General features: G+C 36.2%; 1 protein-coding gene across 2 annotated transcripts; it reads left to right on the forward strand.

Annotated features, from left to right (window-relative positions):
* The first annotated feature begins 7712 nt into the window (after positions 1 to 7712).
* Positions 7713 to 22224, forward strand: LOC110771838 (alpha/beta-Hydrolases superfamily protein). 2 transcript variants are annotated; one of them, XM_021976187.2, is made up of 14 exons: positions 7713 to 8061; positions 8171 to 8260; positions 8693 to 8754; positions 11015 to 11115; positions 14121 to 14210; positions 15981 to 16103; positions 16529 to 16606; positions 19645 to 19730; positions 19946 to 19994; positions 20448 to 20504; positions 20586 to 20716; positions 20805 to 20888; positions 21335 to 21401; positions 21617 to 22224. In XM_021976187.2, the coding sequence occupies exons 1-14, from the start codon at positions 7805 to 7807 to the stop codon at positions 22061 to 22063; spliced, it is 1722 nt and encodes a 573-aa protein (XP_021831879.1). In that variant the 5' UTR covers positions 7713 to 7804; the 3' UTR covers positions 22064 to 22224. The 2 variants fall into 2 exon arrangements, with proteins under 2 accessions (XP_021831879.1, XP_088101497.1); XM_088245371.1 differs by lacking the exon at positions 15981 to 16103.
* Positions 22225 to 23445: the final 1221 nt, after the last annotated feature.

Consider the following 23445-nt stretch of genomic DNA (forward strand, 5'->3'; position numbering starts at 1 on the left):
GTTTAATACGGTTGGACCATTGGATCGTTGGATCGTAGCCAAACTGGAAAATGTTGATCTAGGTAATTTCAGGGACGTGTAGGATCCGACGGATCGTGAATCGGAGTCCCGGATGCTCCGAAAAGGCCAACCCTAGGGTTAGGATTACGGAAAACTGTTTATCCGTCCGATCGTGCGATCGTAAGCAGTCCGACTGTCCGATCATTAATTGATCTTGAATAAGTTTTATTCAAATATTAGAGTTGCATAATTATTATATGCTTTTAAGTATTTTCATTTATATGCTGCTGAGGGGGATATCCTTGAGGGATATAGGAAAAAGGAAAATCTAATTAAATATCAGGTTTAATGGCAGCAAAGTTTTAAGTAAACATGAAATTGTTTGTTCACTAATCTTTTCAGAATTTCATATATTTTTAGAAACCACCATAGGTACCCAAGATTACATGTGTTGCCTACGGATTAAATGGTTGCCTTCGGTTATAATGATGTCTACGGACATCCAGTTGCCTTCAGATATGTCAGCATGCTTGACTTATACTCTGCGAGTCCTAAGAGGTACCAGGGACCGTGGGAGCGAGGTATGCGGATCAGGCCGACCAAGTGTCCCCTGAATTCTGCTAGGATTACGGCTTAGGTGACTTTGTGTTTCCCGAGGTCTGCTAGGACATGTCACTCCGATGGCATGAGGATGGAATTGACGGAAACTAAAGGAATTGACGGAAATTAAAGGAATTGACGGATTATAAGGAATTGACGGAATAATAAATGGGTACACCTAGGTGGTATATTTAAAGTTGATTTCAATGCTTTCGAAGACTTAATGTTTTAATCAAGTTTGTGTTGGACTATATATATATATATATATGAATACTTTGTTTCCAGTACGAGTATGTATATAAGAAAATGATTTAGTTTTATAACAGTTTTTACAGTGGGGTTAGTATGTTCTTATGCTATTTTCTAAACTTTGTTTTTGGTCCACTCACCCTTGAAATGTTTTGCGCCCCCAGGCAGTAGACGTGCTTCAGTTCGCCACCACCTGGCCGAGCCCACTTGCAGCCACCTCTTTGTACCAAAGTAGGAATTTTTATAATTAAATCATACTTGTAATCTTCTGTATAGAGCTCTAATATTGCCCTTGAAGTATATTCAACTGTTAGAATGTAATTTTTTGCATGCTGGTGTTACGTCGATTCAGCTGCACCAAAATGGATTCAACTGCATCTTCAACTTGTGATACTCGCAAGAGCACAAGCCGTTCGGTAGTATAGCATATGTAAGTGCGAGGTCGATTCCACAGGGATTGGTGATTGAATAATCCAATTCAGTTTTCCTACACAAAACAGAAAAACAAGAAAGAAAATAAATAAAACAAGAAAGAAAGAAAAGAAAATAACTCAAGTAGATAAATTCCCAAGTTCAATTAGATTAACGGATTGATTCTAGCTAAAGTATGATTAATCCATGGTGTTTGGTCCTAACCTTGTGTTCCTAATTCCCTAATTTGATCATTTGTTGTCTAACCTAAAATTAAGCATTAGGAACCCATTAAGCATAGAAGAACATTTTAAACAACCAAATATGTATCTAATCCCTGTTGTCGAATGTCCATACATACTCTTCCTATCCATAGTTCAATTCGAATTAAAGCATGGTGTCTACTCTTAATTCAAACCAAGATAGCTAACATGCAAGCCTAAATGGTGATCAATCATTCAAACTAGCATATTAACTTATAAGCATAATGAATAAGAACAAAAACCATAATTGAAACTTGGAAACTAATTAAACTTGAATACTTAAGAAAGAATGTACATTACAAATAAAATTAAAGTAGAACTTGAAAACTTGAAGGAAAATTTAGTAAAATCATTTTGTTACAACAATTGACAACTTGAAAGGAAACTAAGAAAATTTGAGGGAGAGAAGGGAAGGGAGCTCTAGAGAAGTGTTTGAGAGCTCCCCCCCTTGGGGTGTGTTTTGAAGCTTGAAGACTTCTCTATTTATAGGGCTAAGAGGGAGGAACATCATGATGAATTCCAACACCACCATTCCTCTTTTAATACAACCCATAACTCTCACTTCATCTTGTCTATGTTAGTGTGGTTGAAATCAATTCCATCCCATACTTCTTTTGCTGCTCTTGAAGCTTTCTTCACATGAGTTCAAAGGTGATCAATTGTGGCTGCATTTTGCTGCCAACCCATGTGGTTTTCTTTTGGTTGCTGAAAAGAAATTATTCTTCTGAACCAGGCTTGGTGTAGGAAGGCCAGAGGTTTCAAAACATATCCAATGGGGCTCAAATTTGGATATGTTATATTAGACACCCATTGGAACAACTTCTATGAAGAAAGTATTCCCATTGGAGCACTAGAAGTGTGCGTCCTTGCAAGTTGGCTGCCGAACAGAGACTGGAATTGACTTCATTTCATTTCTGCTTTACATGCATGCACATGCTTTCTCTATAATAGCTCCAGCATGTACCAACTTGCTCCTTTAGACTTTCATAGATGGAATGCCTCCCTACTTCACTCATTATGTTGGGTACAAAGTCAGTTATAGCTGGGGTGAGGCACATGGCTAAAAGGAGGCACATGGCTAAAAGCTGGCAGCTGCAAATCCTCCTGAGTAGGGTTCAGTGTTGGACGGGCTAAGGACTCCAGATATGTTCAATTGGGCTGAAATTTGGATATGTTATAGTACACACCCATTGGAACAACTTTCATGAAGATCTTCACCTCATCCGAGCCCTAGAGCATGCTGATCCAAGGCCAAGAAGTTGACCTACGAAATTGGGCTGGCAAGGGTTTGTAGCCAAAATAGTTTGTCCTTAAGCTCTTCTTCCATTCACCCAAATCAGGCCTTAACATGCATGGATTGCATCATTTCCTATCCAAAGCCATCATTGTTACTTAAAGCTCAATGAACTGAAAGATAAACACAAAAATGATTAAAAGCACAAGTTGAACTCAAAAACATAACCAAATCATAAGCTAGAAGGGTACAAAATGATATACAATTATGAACCGATCAGCTGGTAGTTGGTGTTTGTATTCTTGTGTTTGTCTGACAGGTGTAAGGTTGGGTTTGGTCTAAATACAGGGAAGACTCTGCTGAATTTATTCGGCAGAAGTCAAAGCCCTAGTTTTAATTAAAATTTGACTATAAGGGCAATCAAGTCAATTGTGTTCGGCACTTGCCAGGTGTTGGACACGTACAGGGTCCGGCTCGGATTCCAAAGTGGAATTTGGGTCAGGTCTTGTCAATCCGCCCGTGATGAACCCTATACATGTTTGACATCTGGCAGATGTCATGACCACTTTGAAGGGAAAACTAGTTCTAGGAATTTCTCAAATGTATAAAAAGGGTAATGAGTTATCTAGCATGCATTTCAACTAAATACATAGAAGCGGAAGCAAAATAAAACCTTAGAATCTCTTAAAAATCCTAATAAACCCAAAATATTTCTAGGCTTATGAAATGTTGCACCATGGACTCTTTGGAACTAATTTAAAGAGAGGGATTAGAGAAGTAGTTACCCATGGAGCGAATCTTGAAGGTGTTCAAGTAAAGTGCTTGGTCTCTCCTCTGTTGATTCTCCACTATGGCTCTTCAATAGGTACAATAGTGTGCACCTCCCTGAAGCTCTTCACCGAGGATGGAAGGAGATGAGAGAATGAGAACTTGGGAGAGGGAAGAGTGCTAGCTCTTTCTCTCTTAAGTGGCCGACCAAGGGGTATTGAGAGATGGTTGATGTTTCTTTTCTTCCAATTTTCCAAATTGAAACCCTAAACTGAAATGGTACTATGACATCTTATTTATAAACCCATCTTGTGATGCATGTGGACCTAAGTCGATAGGTGTGCTGCACCCTCCCTTTGGTGGCCTAATTTTGGGCCTTCTTGGTCCAACACACATATCTCAAGTCCTATGGTTCAATTCTTCACTCTTTAACTTATGTGGGACTCAACTAAGTTCAATAACTTTAATTGTTTCATTGAACTATTCTAATTAGTTTAATTAATTTAATTTAATTAATTAATTAACTCACTAACTTGTCTTACAAGTGTTGGTCCGAGTGAATCCTTGTTGACCACGTCAAATGTCGGGTCAATAGTTGAGTTTTGACTTTGACTTTTTAACCTTGACTTTGACTTTGACCAAGGCTTAAAATCTCTTTCTCTCTTCTATTTCTCAATCCATTCTTTTAGCGAGGCAGTGGGTAAGTCTGATTCCTTCTAAATCTAAATTGAATTGCATCTCAACTATTCAATTCTCCCTATTGACGAAGCCTAATTATAATTAGGCCTTACAAGGTTTCCACAAGCCATGGTTGACACCTAGCAGTATGTCATGGCCACCCACGCTAAAAAGAATTCATTGGAGAACCTAGTGAGTTATAATTGCAATGCAATCCAGTCCTTCTCTAAAACAATACCCTATGTGTCAAATCCCTAATGTGACATTTCTAGGTTATATGATTCACTTGGATGAGATTGCAAACTTTCCTATTGCAACCTTATCGTGTACTTTGGCCAAAGATTAACAAATCATATCTCTAGAGTATTCTATCTCTTTAGTGAGAGTAGCGATTCCTTGTTGTACATTCACATGTCTCTGTGAGCTTGTCGTATGCCCCGATGATCACCTTCAAGCCATATTTCTTAATACAACCATATATCAAAGATAAACAACTCGTCCACAAGACAACTGTGATATCTCAAGTTTAAGGACTAATTTGCATTACCGCAATTTAGAATTACTTGTTTGACACTTGTGAGTAAAACTACCATACAAGAATTCTTAGTCGATTGCGTTCAGTGAACTCTATCTCTATTGAGCACCTACACACTTGTCTCAGTGTCTCTACATGAATGACTTGAGACTAGTCATCCTCCCGATTGAGTAGACAATGTGTACCAGTCTTTGCGGGTCACCATTGTCCAATTGGTGATCCTATGACCAAGAACATTTTATGATGTGATATATCATGGTAGAAAGGTCTCGTGAATCTAAAAATTTTAGATTGCTTTCCATATGTATCGTAATCCATGGACTTGTCATTTTATTGTTTATGTATAAGTTTCCTAAAATAACTTTCATGCCCTATTTAATTATACTTATGCAATGTTATGTCCTTAGAAGTTTTCGTTTCTGTATTGGCTTCTAGGGCATATTTCTAACACACTTTACTAAAACACCCTTAACCTTTTTATAACCAATTAAATTCATCTGCAAACACAAGCATATAATTTATGAACCTCCAGCATGTACAAGATAAGAAGCACACATATTCAAAACAATTCCACAAGGTGATAGAGCACCAAAATATATTGATAAGTTGTTAATTTCATTTTAATTTGGTTTAGCTTTTTTATTTTTTTAGGAAGAAGACTGAAGGTGCTTTCTAAAAAAATAAAAATAAAAACTGCACTTAACTGAAGATAACAAAATGTCTATGAATTGTAAACTTTAGGAAACACAGTGCCCAATTTGACTAAATTTTTTTCTCAGTGACCAAATTGAATTTTCGTGTAAAACCTAGTGACCAAAAAAGTATTTAACCCAAAAAATTATGTAGAGGCTCTCTTTTGAACAAATTTGGTTTAGGATTTTTCATTTATTTATACAAAAGATGTTTGAGGGTAGGAGGCTGCATATATATATATATATATATATATATATATATATATATATATTATGCGAAAAAAGAAAATTATAACAAAAAACCATGCAAGCACGCAGGTCCAAAAAGAGTCAAAATAAAAAGTAGAACCAGCTAGAGGGAGGCCATATGCAAGACTTTCTCACTCATATATGCTTCTTTTTGAGTTTTTCTATTTAAACCCCGCACTTCTCTTTGTTCACTCCATCTTCTAAGTTCATTCCAACTTCTAATTCAAAATTTCTCAATTTCTAAGAAAACCCCACTATCTTCCCAAACTACCCCTAAATACACACCCAACAAAAAAAAAAATTAAAAAACTCATCAACCCCACACCCCACACCCTGCTATCTTTCCCCTCACAACTCTAAGTTCATCTCAACCTCAGAATTACAGCAAATCTTTAATCACAATATCCTCAATAATTCTGGGAGGAGTACCAAACCGAGAATTAATATCACATTACATACCTCAATTGACTATCCACAAGCCACTATTTGCATACCGTATTTATGAAGAGAAGATAAGAGTGTAGTAGGTTTCTTGGATTGAAAGAGAAAAGTAATTTGACAATAGGGTGTAGGAGTTTGTGTTTTTCTAAAACTTCATATGAAGAGTCGTGGGGTGTGTGGGGTGTGTGTATAGATGTGCTAGGGTTAACTATTAAGTTGGATGACCTTTTTTTGTCTTTTTACACAATAATAAAAGGGTAAATTGCCGAATACCCCCCTAAACTATCACGCTAGTTGAAATCTACAACTTGAATTAATTTTTCAGCCAATTTAGCACTCATACTAAATTTTATCACCAATTGACCCTCCATCGTTAGTTTTTAGCAATTTTCATCCAAATCCCTATTAAAAAAGTCACATGTCAGGCACATGATTCACTGTTGAATTAAAAATTGATTTTTTAACATCTCTCTTATTCTCTCTCTCTCTCTCCTAGTCTCGAACCCAGATGGGGATTCTGAATTACAAACCCAAATCACCAAGATCTTGTGACCATGGCCAAAATTACAAACCCAAATCCTATTCCTCCAACAAGGGTACTCGCTGGTGTATTTCTATATCTCATTCCTCCAACACCATTGGACCAGTTTCTCTTTTTTCTATTCATCTCTTTCTGCCAAGATAGCAGAGACACAGAGGTCATCACCACCAACTTCCTCCAACCTTCAATTAATAATTATAGTGTTGCATAATTTTCTCTTTCGCCTCCTTGCCCTCCTCAAAATCCGTTGTGCCTCTTCCTCTTTGGCTATGCGTTTCCTCTCGGGTTAAAAGAATTTTTTTAATTTATTTTTAAAACCAAGTATAAGTTCACCTTGGTCTCTCATCCCAGCCCCTCTCTGTCCCTCGTCCTCTCTCTTCTTTGAAAGTCTTGGGTCCATTAATTAAGCTTTCAGTAGTGAGGCCCCACTTGTCCCTAAGGTTCAGCTGAAGCATTTGAATGGATGTTAAAAGGATTAGGTGGTTAAGCCCATGAGAATTTCTGGGTTGAAAAAACTTAGGTAAAGAGATATCAGATTCTTCTGTGCTTAAACTGGCTTTGTTTCTTTAATCTGGGTAAACTGCCGAAGAAACGGGGAGAGGGGAGAAAGAAGAAGAGATGAGGAGATAGCGAGAGGGTTCGTTGGGTAATCTGGGTTGCAGGGTTGGCATGTGCCAGTCACGTGGTGTTTTTAACAGAGATTTGGATGGAAATTGCCAAAAACTATCGGTGGGGGTAAATTGGCGATAAAATTTAGTACGAGTGCTAAATTGGCTGAAAAATTAATTCAGAGTGTAGATTTTAACTAGCGTGATAGTTGGGGGTATATGGCAGTTTACCCATAATAAAACATAAGAAACTTGATGATTTAAGTATTGAAAAAAGTATGTTTAAATAGAAAATCTCTTCTATTAAAAAAAAAAAAATATGGCTGCTTTTAGAAACGACACGATTTCTCGACAGAAATACATGGCTGCTTTTAGAAACGACACGTTTTCTTTTTATTTTGGGTCGAACGACACGTTTTCTTGTTCATACTACAAAGCGTGATCTTGCTCCCTCACTCCAAAACCATCATCACTCTCTGGCACCAACAAAAAAAAAAAGAAAAAAAAAAAAGAAGAAGAGAGAGAAACTCCGGTCATGGATTGCAGGGGCCTAGGCGTGGTTTCGGAAAACCCCTACGTACATTTGCTCAACGATCTCTCTCTAATTCCCATTTCTCACTACTTCTTCGCCTTTCTCGGATTCTCATTCGCATTTCTCTACCATTTCCTCGAATTCCATTTCCTCCAAGACCTTTTCAATGGCTTCAGAGGCAGCCTCGTCAGCTTGACCTACAATCCCTCCTCCCCTATCTACCATGGCGTCGTTTCCAAGTGCCGGATTCTCCATGCCAGGTCCCGATACTAACAATAACCAACTAGTTTCCATTTTTGTTGAATTAATTTTCCTTTTCAATTGATTTTAATTCATTTCTTTTTTTTGGATATATGGATTGGTTTGCAGGTATTTGGCAACGCCATGGCTCTCAAGCCCTCATTTTCAGACTGTTTTCCTCAGCCTCTTTGGGCGGCCTCCTGCTTTCAGCTACCGAAGGTACAAAATCACTAAAAAATGAAGGCTTTGTTTCTAGTGCTTTGTGAGCAATTGTCCTTGTTTTATATTTCAGTATTCCACCATCTGGGTCAGTTCAGGATTTGGAATTTATGGTTACTTTTGTGTGGCGGGTCTGCTGCATTTGTGCGCATGCGTTTTCAGTGGAATATTTTGAGTACTATTTTATCAACTATGCCACTGGAGAGAAAAAAACTTGTTGAGTCAAAATTCTGGAGTCCTGGAATTATATTTATAAAAAAAAAACTGAATACAAGAGTCTCTTAATAGCCTGTTTATACTACAATTTTATGTGTTTCTTCTAAATATGTTTTTTTTTTCTTCTACACAGGTTATACAACTGTCACAGAGATTCTTTTTCCTCTAGAATTTTGGTTAATGCTTTCCTCTAACAGATAGTCGTGTATATCTCAGAGAACTTTTTACTCTATCTGATGGCGGAACTGTTGCTTTGGATTGGCTACTGAGTTCTGATGGTAATGGCCATGTACATATATCAATTTATAGACATTAATGAATGCATGATAATTTATACACGTTATCATTTTACTTATATGTTTCTGAATTGAGTAAAAATACAAACATACATTCCATTTGGTTGTTATCTTTGTTTCTTACATTTTTAATTTCTTACTATTTAAAGTCTACACTTCTTGGTATCTTATTTTTTTTTTTCAGTCTTGTATTGTGTTCTCATATAATGTACTATTTAGCACCCAGATTGGCTTTTGTTGATAGTATGTGTAATGTAGGCTGGTATTTAAATTTTATAGTGCTTCTTAGTTTGTAAAATACAGCCTTTCATGTTCAAATATTAATTGTTAATTCCTCGGTGACAATGTGTCCAGCGGGTAGAATAGGGAACACAGAGAATAGGCGGATAAAGCCATAGGATAGAAGTTGGAACAAATATTATTGAGTTCTGGGGTATAGAGACCTAAGAGAAGCTCTATAATGTGTAATTTCTGAATAAAGTTGATAAAAGACCCTTATTACAATCGTAACTAGGCTTATATAGCCATCAAACCCTAGCATAAAGGGAAACCTAATCGACAAAGGAAATTAAACCAAACTGGAAAGTAAACCAAATCCTAATTGGAATAGGAAAATAAATATCAAAGTAACTTAATAATTTAAAATAACTAAAATTTAGCCTTATTGGCTAACAAGCCCCCTTAGACTAGGAAAGTCCATTAGATGCTCCTGCACCACGATGTAAGTTGTAAGTTGTATTGTAATTGGTTCATTACTTGGTATCATCTATTTTATTTTGAGATTGTATGCTGATTATAGAAATGGATGACTTCATTTGTTCCATAGTTTGACCTCGAGGCTTTCTATAGTAAGGATATCCTTATTTTTCTTAAATTAAGGACATCTTATTTCTGTGCTGTAAACTAATGATTGGAACTGTTCAATTTTTAGATTCTCTTCAAGGGCTATACATGCAAAAAATCAGCTAAATCTGAAAATGTGGAGCCATTTGATTATCCATATTTTTGCTTCAGTTTTATCGAACGTACTGCCTTTTTTTTCTTCACATTTTAGATGGCCAAACATCTTCAGATCTGGATGATTTATTGAAGGATAACACTGGAAGTATAACCTAAAACATAGATCGTTCTGATCGTTGAAATACATGTTGGGTAGCCCTAGAAAGGATGTGCGCAATTTTCTTACAATAAGGGCATGAACATCTTTAACATAGAAATAATTTTCTGATGTTTGTTGGTTGGAACTTGCAATATAAGCAAACCTTTTGAACTGAAGAGTTGAAGTGCTATGGAAAAGATGGTAATTTGTTTTCTTTACAGAATGTCGTCAACTTGTCTTTCACATGTTGGCATTGGCTTGAAACAGGGGAAATGGACTTTTATGGAAATTTTGGAGATATCAAACTGAAACTTCGGCAATATATTTTCCAACATTGCTGAAATTTTCAGAAAATCTTGGGAAAACAAAATGAGCATTTTTTATCCGACAGAAATGAAACTAAATTAAAATAGGAGGGAAAGTGCATGTCGGAAGAAGAGAAGATTTCTGATGGGGTGGGGGTTGAGAGAGAGAGAGAGAGAGAGAGAGAGAGAGAGAGAGAGAGAGAGAGAGAAGAAGAAGAAGAGAACTTGTTTGGTTTTGAAAGATTCCTTCCTTCCCTGCTTTTTCATTTTGGCAGGTTGGGTTTTAAAATTTCTCCATTATTAATTTTAGTTTGTGTTAGATTAATTTTTCTATGTTCTGTTATTTTATGCTAGACTCACTAAGGTCGTTCTTGTCATTTCCTACTTGTGTTGGTCACATGAAGGTGGCTGGTTATCTTACCCTCAACTTATTTCTCTTAAACATCTGTTTCATCTTTCCTTCTTCACTGAAGGGTACTGAAAGTCAATTCAGCTGGTTGAACTGGAGGTGCAGTTGGCTTTAGATGGACATCCTTTGTAGTAACTAATCCCCAGAAAGCATTAATACCAACTAGACAAACGGACTCTTTAAACTCCCCAACTGGACAGACTCCCCATACATCATTAATAACTACCAGACAGATCCATTTGATCATCCCAAACTTAATTACTACTTTGTACTTAGTAAACTTGCCAGACAACTCCCGATTATCTGTTTACTGCATCACATATTTATATATCAAGATCTTTCCTAAAGTGTAATGTCACTTTTGATTTTGTGGTATTAATTATTGTGAATCCTCTCTATTTTTTTATCCATGCATGTCCTATACTGCAGTTTCAGGAGGTGTTTTTAGCACGAACAATGCTATTCCGAAAGGTGACACCACCCCTATCGTGCTGGTGATTCCTGGATTAACCAGCGATTCTGATGCTGCTGTAAGCTTCATCTTTAATTTGTGTTTTTTTTTTTTTTCACTCATCTTTGTTCTGTATTTGCTTATTATTTTTTTTATAACCAGAATCCCCAAAATCCACATCACAGGCTTGGGTTTAAAACTGGGTCAATCTTTGGAAGGTAGGAAACTCTAGTAAATAGCTTGATAGGCACCTTGAAGGATTGAACCTCAGACCATGTTGGAGCAAACCTTACGACTAAACCCTCATTGGTACTCAGATTCTTTATTGTGTATGTAAATGCTTCAAGTTGTAGTTCTGGTGTCTCTAGGAATAGAATCTTTGTGTTAACTTAGTTGATTCTAATGAATTTTTTATTTATTTAAGCCAAGTAAGAAGTTAAAATAGCATTTAAATGCCTCTAGAAACTTTAAAGGAGAAATGTTGAAACTTGGAGTCTCGGCTGGGTTTCATGATCATTTTCATTTGTATTTTTCTTCAAAAAAACTTTAAGACAGAGCCTTCCAATTTCGACATTATTCCAATGTAATTTGAGCTACAGAAAATGGGCTGTTAAAAACTTATTACTAAATAGCTCATTAGGGGAACTTTAAGGGCTCGTTTGTTACATAGGACTGTCTTGGCATAGACTACGCTTAGGGACTGTCTTGGCCTGGCTTGGCTTGGTCTGGTCTAAGTTGGATAACACTTATCCTGCGATTGGTGTACGGTTGGACTAGGACTAGAATTTTTTTTCTTCAAAACTATCTATATATCTGTATATATGTATAAATACATATATTATGTATGTGTACATATGTATATTATAAATAATATAAACATATGTGTGTGTGTATATATATATATATAATATATACATACATTGTACATATTTAATATATGTATATTATAATATATACATGGGTATAATGCATATATATATATATATATATATATATACATGCATGTGTACATATGTTATAATAATAATGTACATGTATATATGTATATTACAATATATATAATATATATACATATATTATACATATATAATGTATATGTGTGTATATGTATACTATAATACATACATGGGTATAATATATAATATATATTACATATATACACGTATGCTATTATTATAATATTAATATGTATATGTGTATATGAGTATATTATAATAATAATATACGTGTACATATGTATATGTATATATGTGTGTGTGTGTATATATATAATATATGTATATATATATACATATATATATATATATATACATATATATATATATATATATATACATATATATATATATGTGTATATACGTGTATATATGTACATTATAGTATATGTGTATGTAAGTATAATAATAATAATATATGTTATTAATTTTACAATATAATATATGCATTTTATATATTGGTGAGCATTGGGACTAGCTAATCCTCCCTTTTCACATGGGATTAGTAGTCCTTTCCTAAGGAGGTGTTTTTGGTGGGCCTGGTATTAGCAATCCCATCTAAGACTAGGATTAGATAAAACAAAAATGGTACTAAATTTAGTCCAAGCCAGTCCAAGCCAATCCTGTGTAACAAACTAAGATCTTTGCAAGGACTTTACTCTTTTTGGTTACAATGGGGGCCAAAACACAAAACTACTTACAAACAAACCTGGGCCCGGAAACGATTCCTATCCTCAGCCAAAATATGAATTAAATCCTCCAGGGTTCTTCAAACAGAAGTAGGCCCAATCCTAAATTCAAGATGTGCCAGGCCATCCCATCTACAGCAAAGTTTCGCTCTGCACTGCCCCACACCATTCCATAGACGCTGGCAATAATCAGTTACACCCGGAAGTGAGTGAGAGCCTTTATGTTCATGATTACTCAAGGAGGCAGGCTTAAGGGGGGGGGGGGGGGGGGGGGGGGGGGGTGAGGAGGTGGAGCACTTATGGAAAAGGGTTCGTTCTTGGGCATCTATTGCTTCGGAGGTTAAGAGTTCTTTCATTATTTTATCAGATTGGGAAGCAGCTGTATGGTAGAATTTTTTGTCAAATTTTCATGTTTACTGTGCTACTGTATCATTATTAGTGTGGAGTTGGCTTTTAGGTTCCATGATTAGTTTTGTTTTAGAAGTGGATTCCTTGTTCAATATTGATGAACCTTTGTTGTGTTTAATAAAAGTTTTATACATTTGGTGTGATTGCCAAGGTTGGAGTGAGTTCAGATCTCTCTTTTATTCCCTGCTCTTACTATTGTCCTACATGAAAAGGAGGACAGTAATAAGGAGAGGACCTAGCTCCTAGGTTTAAAGCCATTTTATCTTTGTTGTTTTATGCTTCACATGTATTTCTTCATTGCAGTGACACTAGGAAACACTTTGCAACCCATAATTTTTTCTTTTTCTATAGGAAACTTAATGATTATGTGTAAGATTCAGCAATGCTGCCTCTTTTACCAAGATAGGTATATCTCATCCATTGGTAAGTCAAAGTGACTAGAGATAAAACATGCTTCTACACTCCTCTTTGGATTCAGAGCCTCTAGATCTTAGTGAATATGTGATGCACATTGATGTAGACAGTTATTTCTGATTGCCCATATTCACCGTTTACGTCCTTGTGCCTGTTCAATGTTTACAATGTTTTTATTAATATGCCTCTTATGATCTATCAATGCAATTCATGACTCTATTCTAATGGTTGAGGTTCACCACTGTTTATACAGATAAATTGAACCACAATCTTATCAAATTATAGCAACAAAGATTTAATACCAGAGGGATTGTGATAAGTTTATAACAAAGAGCTTTAATGGTTTATATCTCCCTTATGCAGGACTCACATGAATGAATCATGTTCGTCAATTTAACTCTTCAATAAATAGTCTACGATATAAATCACAGCCTATTTTATTCAACAAAATATTTTCAAGGGCTTCAACTTTTGATAATCTTCTTTACACTCATTCCTTAATAAGCTTTTGCCGCGTGTAGGATGTTTTGTCTTCATACATGCTGATTGGCTGATGTTACTTGATGTTGTTGCTGCAGTATATAAAGCATCTTGCTTTCAATACAGCCAAAAAGGGGTGGAATATTGTTGTTAGCAATCACAGAGGATTGGGTGGCATTTCAGTCACTGTAAGAGCTTCTTAAGTCCTTATAACAGAAGTTCTTTTCTTTTAACCTTTTTGTACCTTTTTTTGAGTCCTTATAATGATTGACTTTGGTGTGGTTAACTTTCTTTGCTGATGATTCTGTCAAGTGATTGGGCCTACTGGAAAAAATTGGTAGCCACCATGGAAATTAGAGAAAATTGTTATATCATGTTTCATGAGTAAGTATTGAGGGTGTACCAACGTTGGGTTAGTTGGAATGGTCAGGCACATGGTTTGCTCCCATGTGGTCCAAGGTTTGAAACCTCCAAAGGTACCTACCCTAGCTGTTTGTTAGTGTTTCCTGCCTCCCAAAGGTTGTAAGGTTTGGCGGGGTGCCCTAGTTTCAAAGTTGTGTCCGCAAAGCGGACTGGGGCATCCAAAAAATAGAAAAAGAAGTATTGAAGGTGTAGCGGCTAGATTGGGATGGCACTACAATCCACGCCATGTATAGGCTAAAAATTCTTTACTTTTATACGTAGATTTTATAAAGTACTAGGAATATGTGGATATGGTATAGATCAGTCAAAACAATCCAAAACAATCCAAAGAACCGACACCATATAGTAATTCTCTTTTATAAGCTACTTCCAGAAAATCCTCAACTAACCCAGAATATAAATTTCTAAGCGAATAACTTAGTTGTGTAGTGAAAGAACATCATTCCGTAACCTTAATTGAAAACACCAAACCTTGAGACAAACAGTCAGACTCACAGGTAACTTTGGGGGTCATAAATATTAATTTTATCATGGACCGTCAACCAAACAAAAATGTGCACCATAGTTGGTACACAAGCCTTTCAAATCATCTTTCACGGTTCAGAAATCGGATCATGAGGACTTTCCACCAAAGAGTGGAAAAATGATTTACAACAGAATTCCGAAATTATGAATGCTCCAAACTCTTATCAGGCCTATTTAAATTTAGCAAGGTTGTTAGTAATTCGGGGATAAGATATTTGAAAATTCTGATAATTCTATATCATTTAAAATGTGCTTCAATGTTTAATTCCAAGAGATAGCTGTATAATATGAAAAGAAGCAAAATGAAAAAAATAAATGAATCCTTTGTTATATGGAAGCCATTTGTATTTTGGTGGTTCGGAGTGTACAATTCTTTTGAAGCATGTAGAGTGGCAATGAACTAATTTGATGGAGGAGAGCACACCAGAAAAGAAAAAAAAATTATCTTCTAGGGAACAAGCTGTTTTGCGAAGGAATTCTTCAACCAAGAAGAGGAATAAGCTATTTTCTAGAAAGCAAAAAAGAAAATGAAAGAAATGGGTTAGAAAATATTCATACATATTCTTGGCTTCGGCCATTTTTGAAATTGGACTTTTATAGCTAAATTCTGTTCTTGTAGATACATTTATCTCTAAAGAGACTTTGTATAGGAATATTGAGTGAGTGCTATGGAAGAGTATTATCAGATTCTAGTGAATTGATGGCTGGTTCTGTATCTCACTGTTTTGTCAGCCTATATTATTTACTTATTTATTCCTCTTGGGATCTAAAATGAATAACATCAGTATAAATTTCCCTTGTAATGGAAGTGTTTGGAAAAATCTACCGACAATATGTTCGTCAGTAGTATTGTGTTTTAACTTCTAAGGCTGACATTTGGTAGGTTGTATGATGCTTCTCCCGTGTGTAGTTTTGAAGCTATTGTCAAATTCTCTTTGAATAATCAGTTTTCTCATCGAGTCAATGAAATATATTGGTAACTCCTGTTTGTTTTCTTGTTAATATTTCAGTCCGATTGCTTTTATAATGCTGGATGGACAGAGGATTTACGGACAGTTGTTAGTAACCTCCATGATGAATACCCCAATGCTCCTTTATTTCTTGTTGGATTGAGTGTAGGTGCCAACATTTTGGTATGTTATTTGACCCTGTCAGATTATTATTTTAAGCCTGTTGTAATTATAAAGCTAGATTTTATCTTTTATTGTTGCATTTGACTATTCTTGTTCGAATGAGTATCAGTGCCAACACTTTGTTGTCGTTGTAGAGGCACTCAACCTTGCAATTTCTAGTCGTATTCTAATCTTTGAGATGAAACAGAATCTTGTAGCATGTTTGATATGACATAGAAGTCGAATTCGTTGTTTCTCTATATTCTCATTTTCTAGTAATTATGAAGTTTTGAACCTGCAAATCACAGAGCTATATTTATTGCCCTTAAGACTTAATTAGCTTTTAAAATAATTTCAAAATAGTATTAATTTTTAACATCCTCTGTTTCTTACTTTCTTTTAATAACTTGTGATGTTAACATTCATGTTTACTTTATTAATTTCAGGTAAAATATCTTGGGGAGGATGGCGACAAGGTTCCTGTTGCTGGGGCTGTAGCTATCTGTTCTCCTTGGGACCTTTTGGTTAGTGCTTCAACCTAATGGTTATGTGAAGGGTAATGTTTCTGGTTTGTGATTAAATGCATTGGCAGCATGTGTGCACAATTTTCTATATATGGCTTTCTCTCAATTTTTTCTTTTCTACTCTTGCCTGTGCTTAGGCTATACTAGTTCCCCTCACCTGCGTCCATGATCTTGAATGAAAGGGCCAGTTGAGGATAATAATAATAGGGGAACATATTATGGATGCCAGGAGTTAAAATTTGTTATGGGTTCGGAATTCAGTGTTCTAACTTTGGACATTGTTTTGTTTTGCCTGAACTTTGTTAGTTATTGCTAAATATGTTAGTTTTAAACCCAAGTAGAGTACATTTCACAAAAGCCTTGTATATCACAAATTGCAGCTCTACCCATATTTTTATTGGAACTATATGTAAAGAACTGCAATTTGTAATACCTTTTGCACATAGTAAGGTGTTGTTTAGCATATGCTAGTTTTAAAGCCAATTAGCAGTACATTGCAAAGAGACCAATGCATATCACAAGTTGCAGTACATCGTTTTTTGTGCATAATAAGGCACCATGCATTTGATGTAGTTACTGCTATAGCCTATGCCATCATGCCATCATGGTGCATTTTCATAAGGTGTTCAACATATTTGCCAAATCCAAGAAACTTTACAAAATTGCACTTTGGGTCTAGAAAGTTGACTTGCATCTCATACGTGTTTGACTTTGTGTGCTCTTTTGTAACAAAAAATCCTTTATAAATGTTTGGGGATGTTGTGTTTTTTTTTTTCAGTGGAACTTTAGAAGATGCTAAATTGATGCCATCAATTTAACATATAAAATTCTTAGATCGTTTGCCCATGGTAAAGTATCACATGTAGGGTGAAAACAGTATATGTTGTAGGGTTGTAGCTGACAGCCTGACACATATAAAGTTGAAATCTGCTGTTTGGCATTTGATCTCCTTTTGGTGTTGGGTAGCTCTTGTCTGTATTTCCTTGTCATTTCTCCTTTTTTTTTTTTGCTTTGTTATTGTTTGACCTCTTGTCCATCTTTTGTCCATCTTTGTTATTGTACAACCTCGTGTCCAACTTGAATGATAATGTGTGAAATCGTTTTAATTTTAATTCTCTTGTTCAGGAAACTACATAATTATCTAATGTGGTTTGAACCCTAGAACATAGAAACTTAGATCCCTAACCCTTAAGAGTACGCTTGATTCTAGTGTGTAAATTGATTTTATCTTTTTACATGACTACTTGTTCTGAAAGTTACCTAAATGCCCATGACATCCTTACTAGAATCTTTGTTTACAAGGGTATGTCTGTATTTTTGAACTGCATTGCTGGGTTATTCTGTCTGCTCCTTAGTGACGCAGAGACATAGAGCAGAGTACCAACCTTGGGTTCGAAGATTAGGGAGTTTGGGCCTGAGATGTTTTGAGGAGAGATGGCTCAAGTGAGGCCCCATTGTGGTCCTGCAGTGGTGCTAATCATGAGAAAGACAAGGAAATCAAGCATTAATCTCAGCAAAATGGAATCACTAGTGAGCATGTGATGTAGGAGCAAGAGTTGTATTTAAGCAGTGAGAAACATTGCATGGGTTGTATGGAGTCAAGTCTTTTGGTCTGAAGTCTTTGGCAAATCCAAAGCTGGAGTTTGGATATTGGCGTGGGTTTCCTTCTGTCTTTCAGGTTTCTAACCCCCTTTATAGGAGAAGGGAGGCCCTATTTATAAGCATAATTCCGATCATGGTATTAAATACCTACCCTTCCCATCAGAGGAGCCTTTTTCCTTCTTGGAGGGCTCTTGGGTGCTTGGCTTTGAGAGAAATTTAACAGGCCGTTGGGCATTTTACGGATAATTGGCATGGGATTTGGGTAGAATAGATGTTCTCTGGCCAGTAGTATTGTTATGCTTGACTGTGGACCCCACATTCCTCCAACTAGGCTTGGGCCTGCTCCAACTATTATAAGTAATTCAGTCCTTTTTATTTGAACCTTCCAAATCACATCGTACAAGTGAGCTTGGAGTTGGCTTATCCACCTCGTGATTTATGCCGGCTTGGGCGTCTCCACATTCCAAGTGTGCATGATCTTTATGACCCAGGAGAGACTCTATGGACCTTTGGGTCGTCTTTTGGAATCTCTTGATTTTGTTTGGGGCAGGACATGACTTAATATTTTTTATTCTTTCACGCTTGCATGGGCTTCGTTATTATTTTGGGCCATTAAATTGGGTCTTAACATGTTGGACTTCAACAGTCATTATTTAGCCAGTTAAATTAAATTCCATGAGAAGAAACTCCACACACCACACCTGTTGATTTCTCTGGGCTTGGGCATGGAATGAGGCATGGACTTGGTGTATATTTTAAGCGTGGATGATCCTTATGACCCAGATTATAAAGTGGGACGTAACTAAGTGCTGCCTCGGCAGAGTAGCATGGCACATGTTTGGTTGCATGGCGTGGCGTGGCGTGACATCGCATGGGTTGGCCAAGCACGGATTATAACAGGGGTCAAAAGTGTGTCAATGAGCCTTTAGGTGTCTTTGGAATCTCTTAATTTTGTTTATGGCTGCATGGTGCGGCACAGCATGCCTTAATATTTTTTGTTGATCGGGCTTGCCTGGGCATCATTGTTATTTTGGGCCTTAGCTAGTTCTGGTCACATAGCCTTCTCACATTTTGGAAACACATTCTATTAACCCATTAGCTGTATCAGTGACTCCAAAATCTTTTCACCCCAACATACCTTTGGAAATATCTGACTGACATGCCAATATTCTCATCTTTGGTCATACCATACATGTTTAGGCAAACAAACCATTTCTCTGTTGCGTTCCCCTCTCTGACACCTGTCTGTAAGTTACCAAATATGCTGTACCTAGGTAAAAGAATTTTCTGCACATGATGCTATTTTGGAAAAAAGAAGAAGGTTGTTTGCTCGTTTCATACGTATCATGGAATTGTAATTATTCACTTGGCATCAGCAGTAGTTTCTTACTGACCGAGTGAAGTTACTTATCATTTTTTGTTTGTTTGTTATGCAGATTGGTGACAGATTTATAGGCCGTAGGCTGTTGCAAAAGATTTATGACAAAGCACTAACAACTGGCCTTCAAGGCTATGCACAATTGTATGTCTCTGCCTCCCTTTCAATTGGGTAGTAAATAGCTCATAAAACATCATGTAATGTTCTACTTTATATGTATATATTTTGCTCCACGTGTACGGACCACATTCATTTCATTTTGTGAAAGATCTAAAAGGTATGATTTTTTTTGTTTAAACAATAGTTTCTGTCCTCCTTTTGTTTGAATATTTATGAAAAATCATAAATGGTCAATGCAGACACCAGCCTCGCTTTTTACGCCTCGCTAATTGGGAAGGCATAAAAAAGGTTGGTGTTTTCTCACGTTTAAGATTTTTCAGATGAGCTTCAGCATCATTGTAAGAGCAGCAAATAAAGTTGATACTAAATCTTTGCACCCTGCTAGAAACAATTGATTAGAATAAACAATATTGTTCTCATTCCTTTCTGCTTTGGAAATGAACTACTAAAGTAATAGTTTGTCACATTTTTGGACCTACAAGTAATTTTCATCTCGTAGGTTCATGTTTTGAAGCCGAGATGGACCGTAATAAATTAGTTATGGTTTTATATCACTCATGCCAAATTTCATAGTCCAGGAAAACATCCAAGTGAAACTGTCAGCATTACCTCTCTCTCTCTCTCTCTCTATATATATATATATATATACACACACACACATACATATGCGTATGCTATCATTGAATGGTGTCACCTGCCTTCTACTAATGTTTGTTTTGTTCTTATCTTGTGATTCAAAAGTCACGTTCTATTCGTGATTTTGATCAGCATGCTACCTGCATTGTTGGGAAATTTGAGGTATTAATGTCTGAGATCTCAATGATTTCTCTCACTTGACCTCTATTTTATTTTATTTATTTGCCTTGTTTTTTTTTTCAGACTGTAGACACATATTACAGGCGCTGTACCAGTGCAAATTATGTGGGAAATGTATCAGTGCCGCTACTCTGTATCAGTGCTTTAGATGATCCAGTCTGCACTAGGGAAGCCATTCCTTGGGAGGAATGCAGGTTGACCTCCTCTTGGAGTGTTTAGTTTTATTCATCACTTTCTCCTTTCGCATCATTTAAGCACATGCTTGGTATTTGTCTTCAATAGGGCAAACATGAATATTGTACTGGCTACAACAAAGCATGGAGGACACTTGGCTTTCTTTGAAGGATTAACTGCTGCTGGTATCTGGTACTTAATGCTTCCATGTTATTAGCATACGCTTCTCATATCTTTGCATTGGTCACCACTTTGAGCTAAATATGCATTTTTTTCCACAAACTTTATGTGATTCTATGTAGCTACGCCTAGTAGCAGCCTGTATAACATTACATTATTTATTGGGTTTTGTGCTAAAATAGCCCTTTTGTAAAACACTTATTATGTAATAGCCAATTCCCAATATGTCATTCCAAAATGACCATACACTATCTCCAATTTGCTTAGAATAAATGTTTTAGAAAGGGGCTATTTTACCCAATTTCGCTTATTTATTTCATATAGCTTTGGGTTTTTAACCTTGTCTTAATATGATGCTTTAAGACGCATCATAGCTTTGGCAATTTTTTTGTGCATTTTGGGCAGCCATATCATCAATTTCTTTCTGACATGGGTGATTAATTTTGTTTCCCTTGCAGGTGGGTTAGAGCTACCGATGAATTTCTTAAGATTTTACACTCTAGTCAATATATGCATGTACAGAAGGTATAATTTTGTTTACATTATTCTTTGATTGCTTAATGAAGTAATTTAGTTATTGGGTTGCATGAAGCTTATAGGTTTAATCTCTGATGCTGTCCAGGAGTCCATGCAAATTGTTGTTTAAAATGCATTGTAAAGTTGTTCTGTATTTGTTAACATGCTGCAGAATACAGGCCATTTATGTGAGTTAATATTGTTGATTTTCGTGTATCTTTCAGATGGTGAGTTTTGGCACACAGTCGTCATTGGACTCTTCAATAGATCAAGGTCCCTACGTAAACATTGCAGAAGATGGAATGGTAGCAGCAGTGGGCAATGAACAGGCGAAAGAAAATAGGACAGAAGATGTACTTGAACAAGAAAAGACTCATCAGAGAAAAACTAATGAAATGGTCTCAGGAGAACAAGATGACCATATGATAAAGCCAGAACCATGCTCAGCGGAAATCGTACAATCCTCCGAACAAGCTACTAGAAGGCAGGATTCTAAGCCTCTTGATGTAATTACTCCTGTTAGAAGATGCTTAGATCGGCTATCCCAACAGAGTAGATGGTCATTCTGGTTGCTTGTTTATGTTGCCATTGTCACAAGTTGGCCATTGGTTGGTTCTGCCCTTCAAATTTTCTTCCGAAAGAAGCTCAGAAATGTCTTCCCTGCTGCTTAGAAGATGATCCCGTGCTGTTAAAATTATCAGTTGTATGCTGACTCTTGGTTTTCATTCCCGGTAGTTTTTTTTTTTTGGTGTAGGGAGATAAAAATAAGCAGCCGAATATAAAACTAGTTTCACAAAGTATACAGTAATTAATGAGTTTTTACAATTAGATATCCCGATCTTTTAAATTTGTTACAATGTGATTCCTCCATTAAGAATTTTCGTTAAATCTCTTCGTAGCTGCCTATGTGGTTTTATGGATTCCATATTTTTGTTTTTTTATTAAAATTTTAAATTGATAAAATATTATTTTTTGGAAAATTTTGAAGAAACAAAGAAAAATAAAAATGGGTAAATTACTCAAATGGTACTCAAATTTATACCCGATTTACATTTTGGTCCCTTAATTAAATTATTCGTTCAAATGGTCCATCAATTCCATATTATTCACTCCATTGATCCAGCCGTCTAATTTTCTGTCAGATGTAACCAAATTTTAGGGTAAATATGACTTTTCATAATTAACAAATAAAAATAGGGTTAAAATAAATACAAAATTAGAAAAAATTGAAGAAAATGAGAAAATTAAAAAATTAAAAAAAATTATAATCCGAAGAACAGACATAGAACTCACCCAGAACAGACCCAGCATAAAAAAAATTCAAATCCACACCATTTTTTATCTCTCCTTTTATAATCCGCTGACCTCTCAATTCATTCAGCAAAATCCCATCTCTATCAAATTGCCTTTTATTTCCAACGCCATCCGCCTGCATTCATAAAACATTTCTTAGGCTTCAGATTTTTGTTCAACATCATCTCCAGTTCTATATTCATTCGCGCATTTCATCGAACACATGAGAAGCAACCCATGACGCAGAGCATACAAATCCCCCACCCCACCTCCGCTCTTTTCTTTTTTATCCCTGAACCTACCCCTAGCAAGCATTGGCTAAGAGGATCTGTGCCCCGACCATCTTGGTGGAGGTGGTCTCCGACCAACTTCTCAACACCATCCTCTGAAAATTGAAGCTAAACCCGGTAGCCTGCTTAAGCTTTTTCAAATTGGCTTCAAAGCAGCAAAATTTTTGTCCAGAGCTCGAATGTACGATCAAACTAGACCGTATTTGAACGAATTGGTCGGCCTCTGCAACAATAATTATTCAGCCTCTGTGGTCTGGGATGAGCTTGTTAGGATTTATAAGGAATTTACGTTTTCACCCACTGTTTTTGATATGATTCTCAATTGTGTTTGCAGAGAAGGGCATGACCAAGTATGCACTGCATGTGTTTGACAATATGGGTAAGTGTGGTCGATCTCTAAGTTTAAGGTCTTGTAATTCTTTGTTGAGTAATTTGGTCAGAAACGGCCAAAGTCACACTGCATTGCTTGT

The sequence above is a fragment of the Prunus avium genome, chromosome 8 (assembly GCF_965620075.1).
Source record: "Prunus avium chromosome 8, drPruAviu1.hap1.1, whole genome shotgun sequence".
Taxonomy (NCBI): domain Eukaryota; kingdom Viridiplantae; phylum Streptophyta; class Magnoliopsida; order Rosales; family Rosaceae; genus Prunus; species Prunus avium.

Bases quoted from the DNA above. Each gene is read 5' to 3' on its own strand.
- LOC110771838 (XM_021976187.2), top strand. From the start codon at position 7,805: ATGGATTGCAGGGGCCTAGGCGTGGTTTCGGAAAACCCCTACGTACAT. The intron at 16,104-16,528 runs GTATGTTATTTG...TATTAATTTCAG, and splicing joins GTGTAGGTGCCAACATTTTG to GTAAAATATCTTGGGGAGGA. The intron at 20,505-20,585 runs GTATTAATGTCT...TTTTTTTTTCAG, and splicing joins GCATTGTTGGGAAATTTGAG to ACTGTAGACACATATTACAG.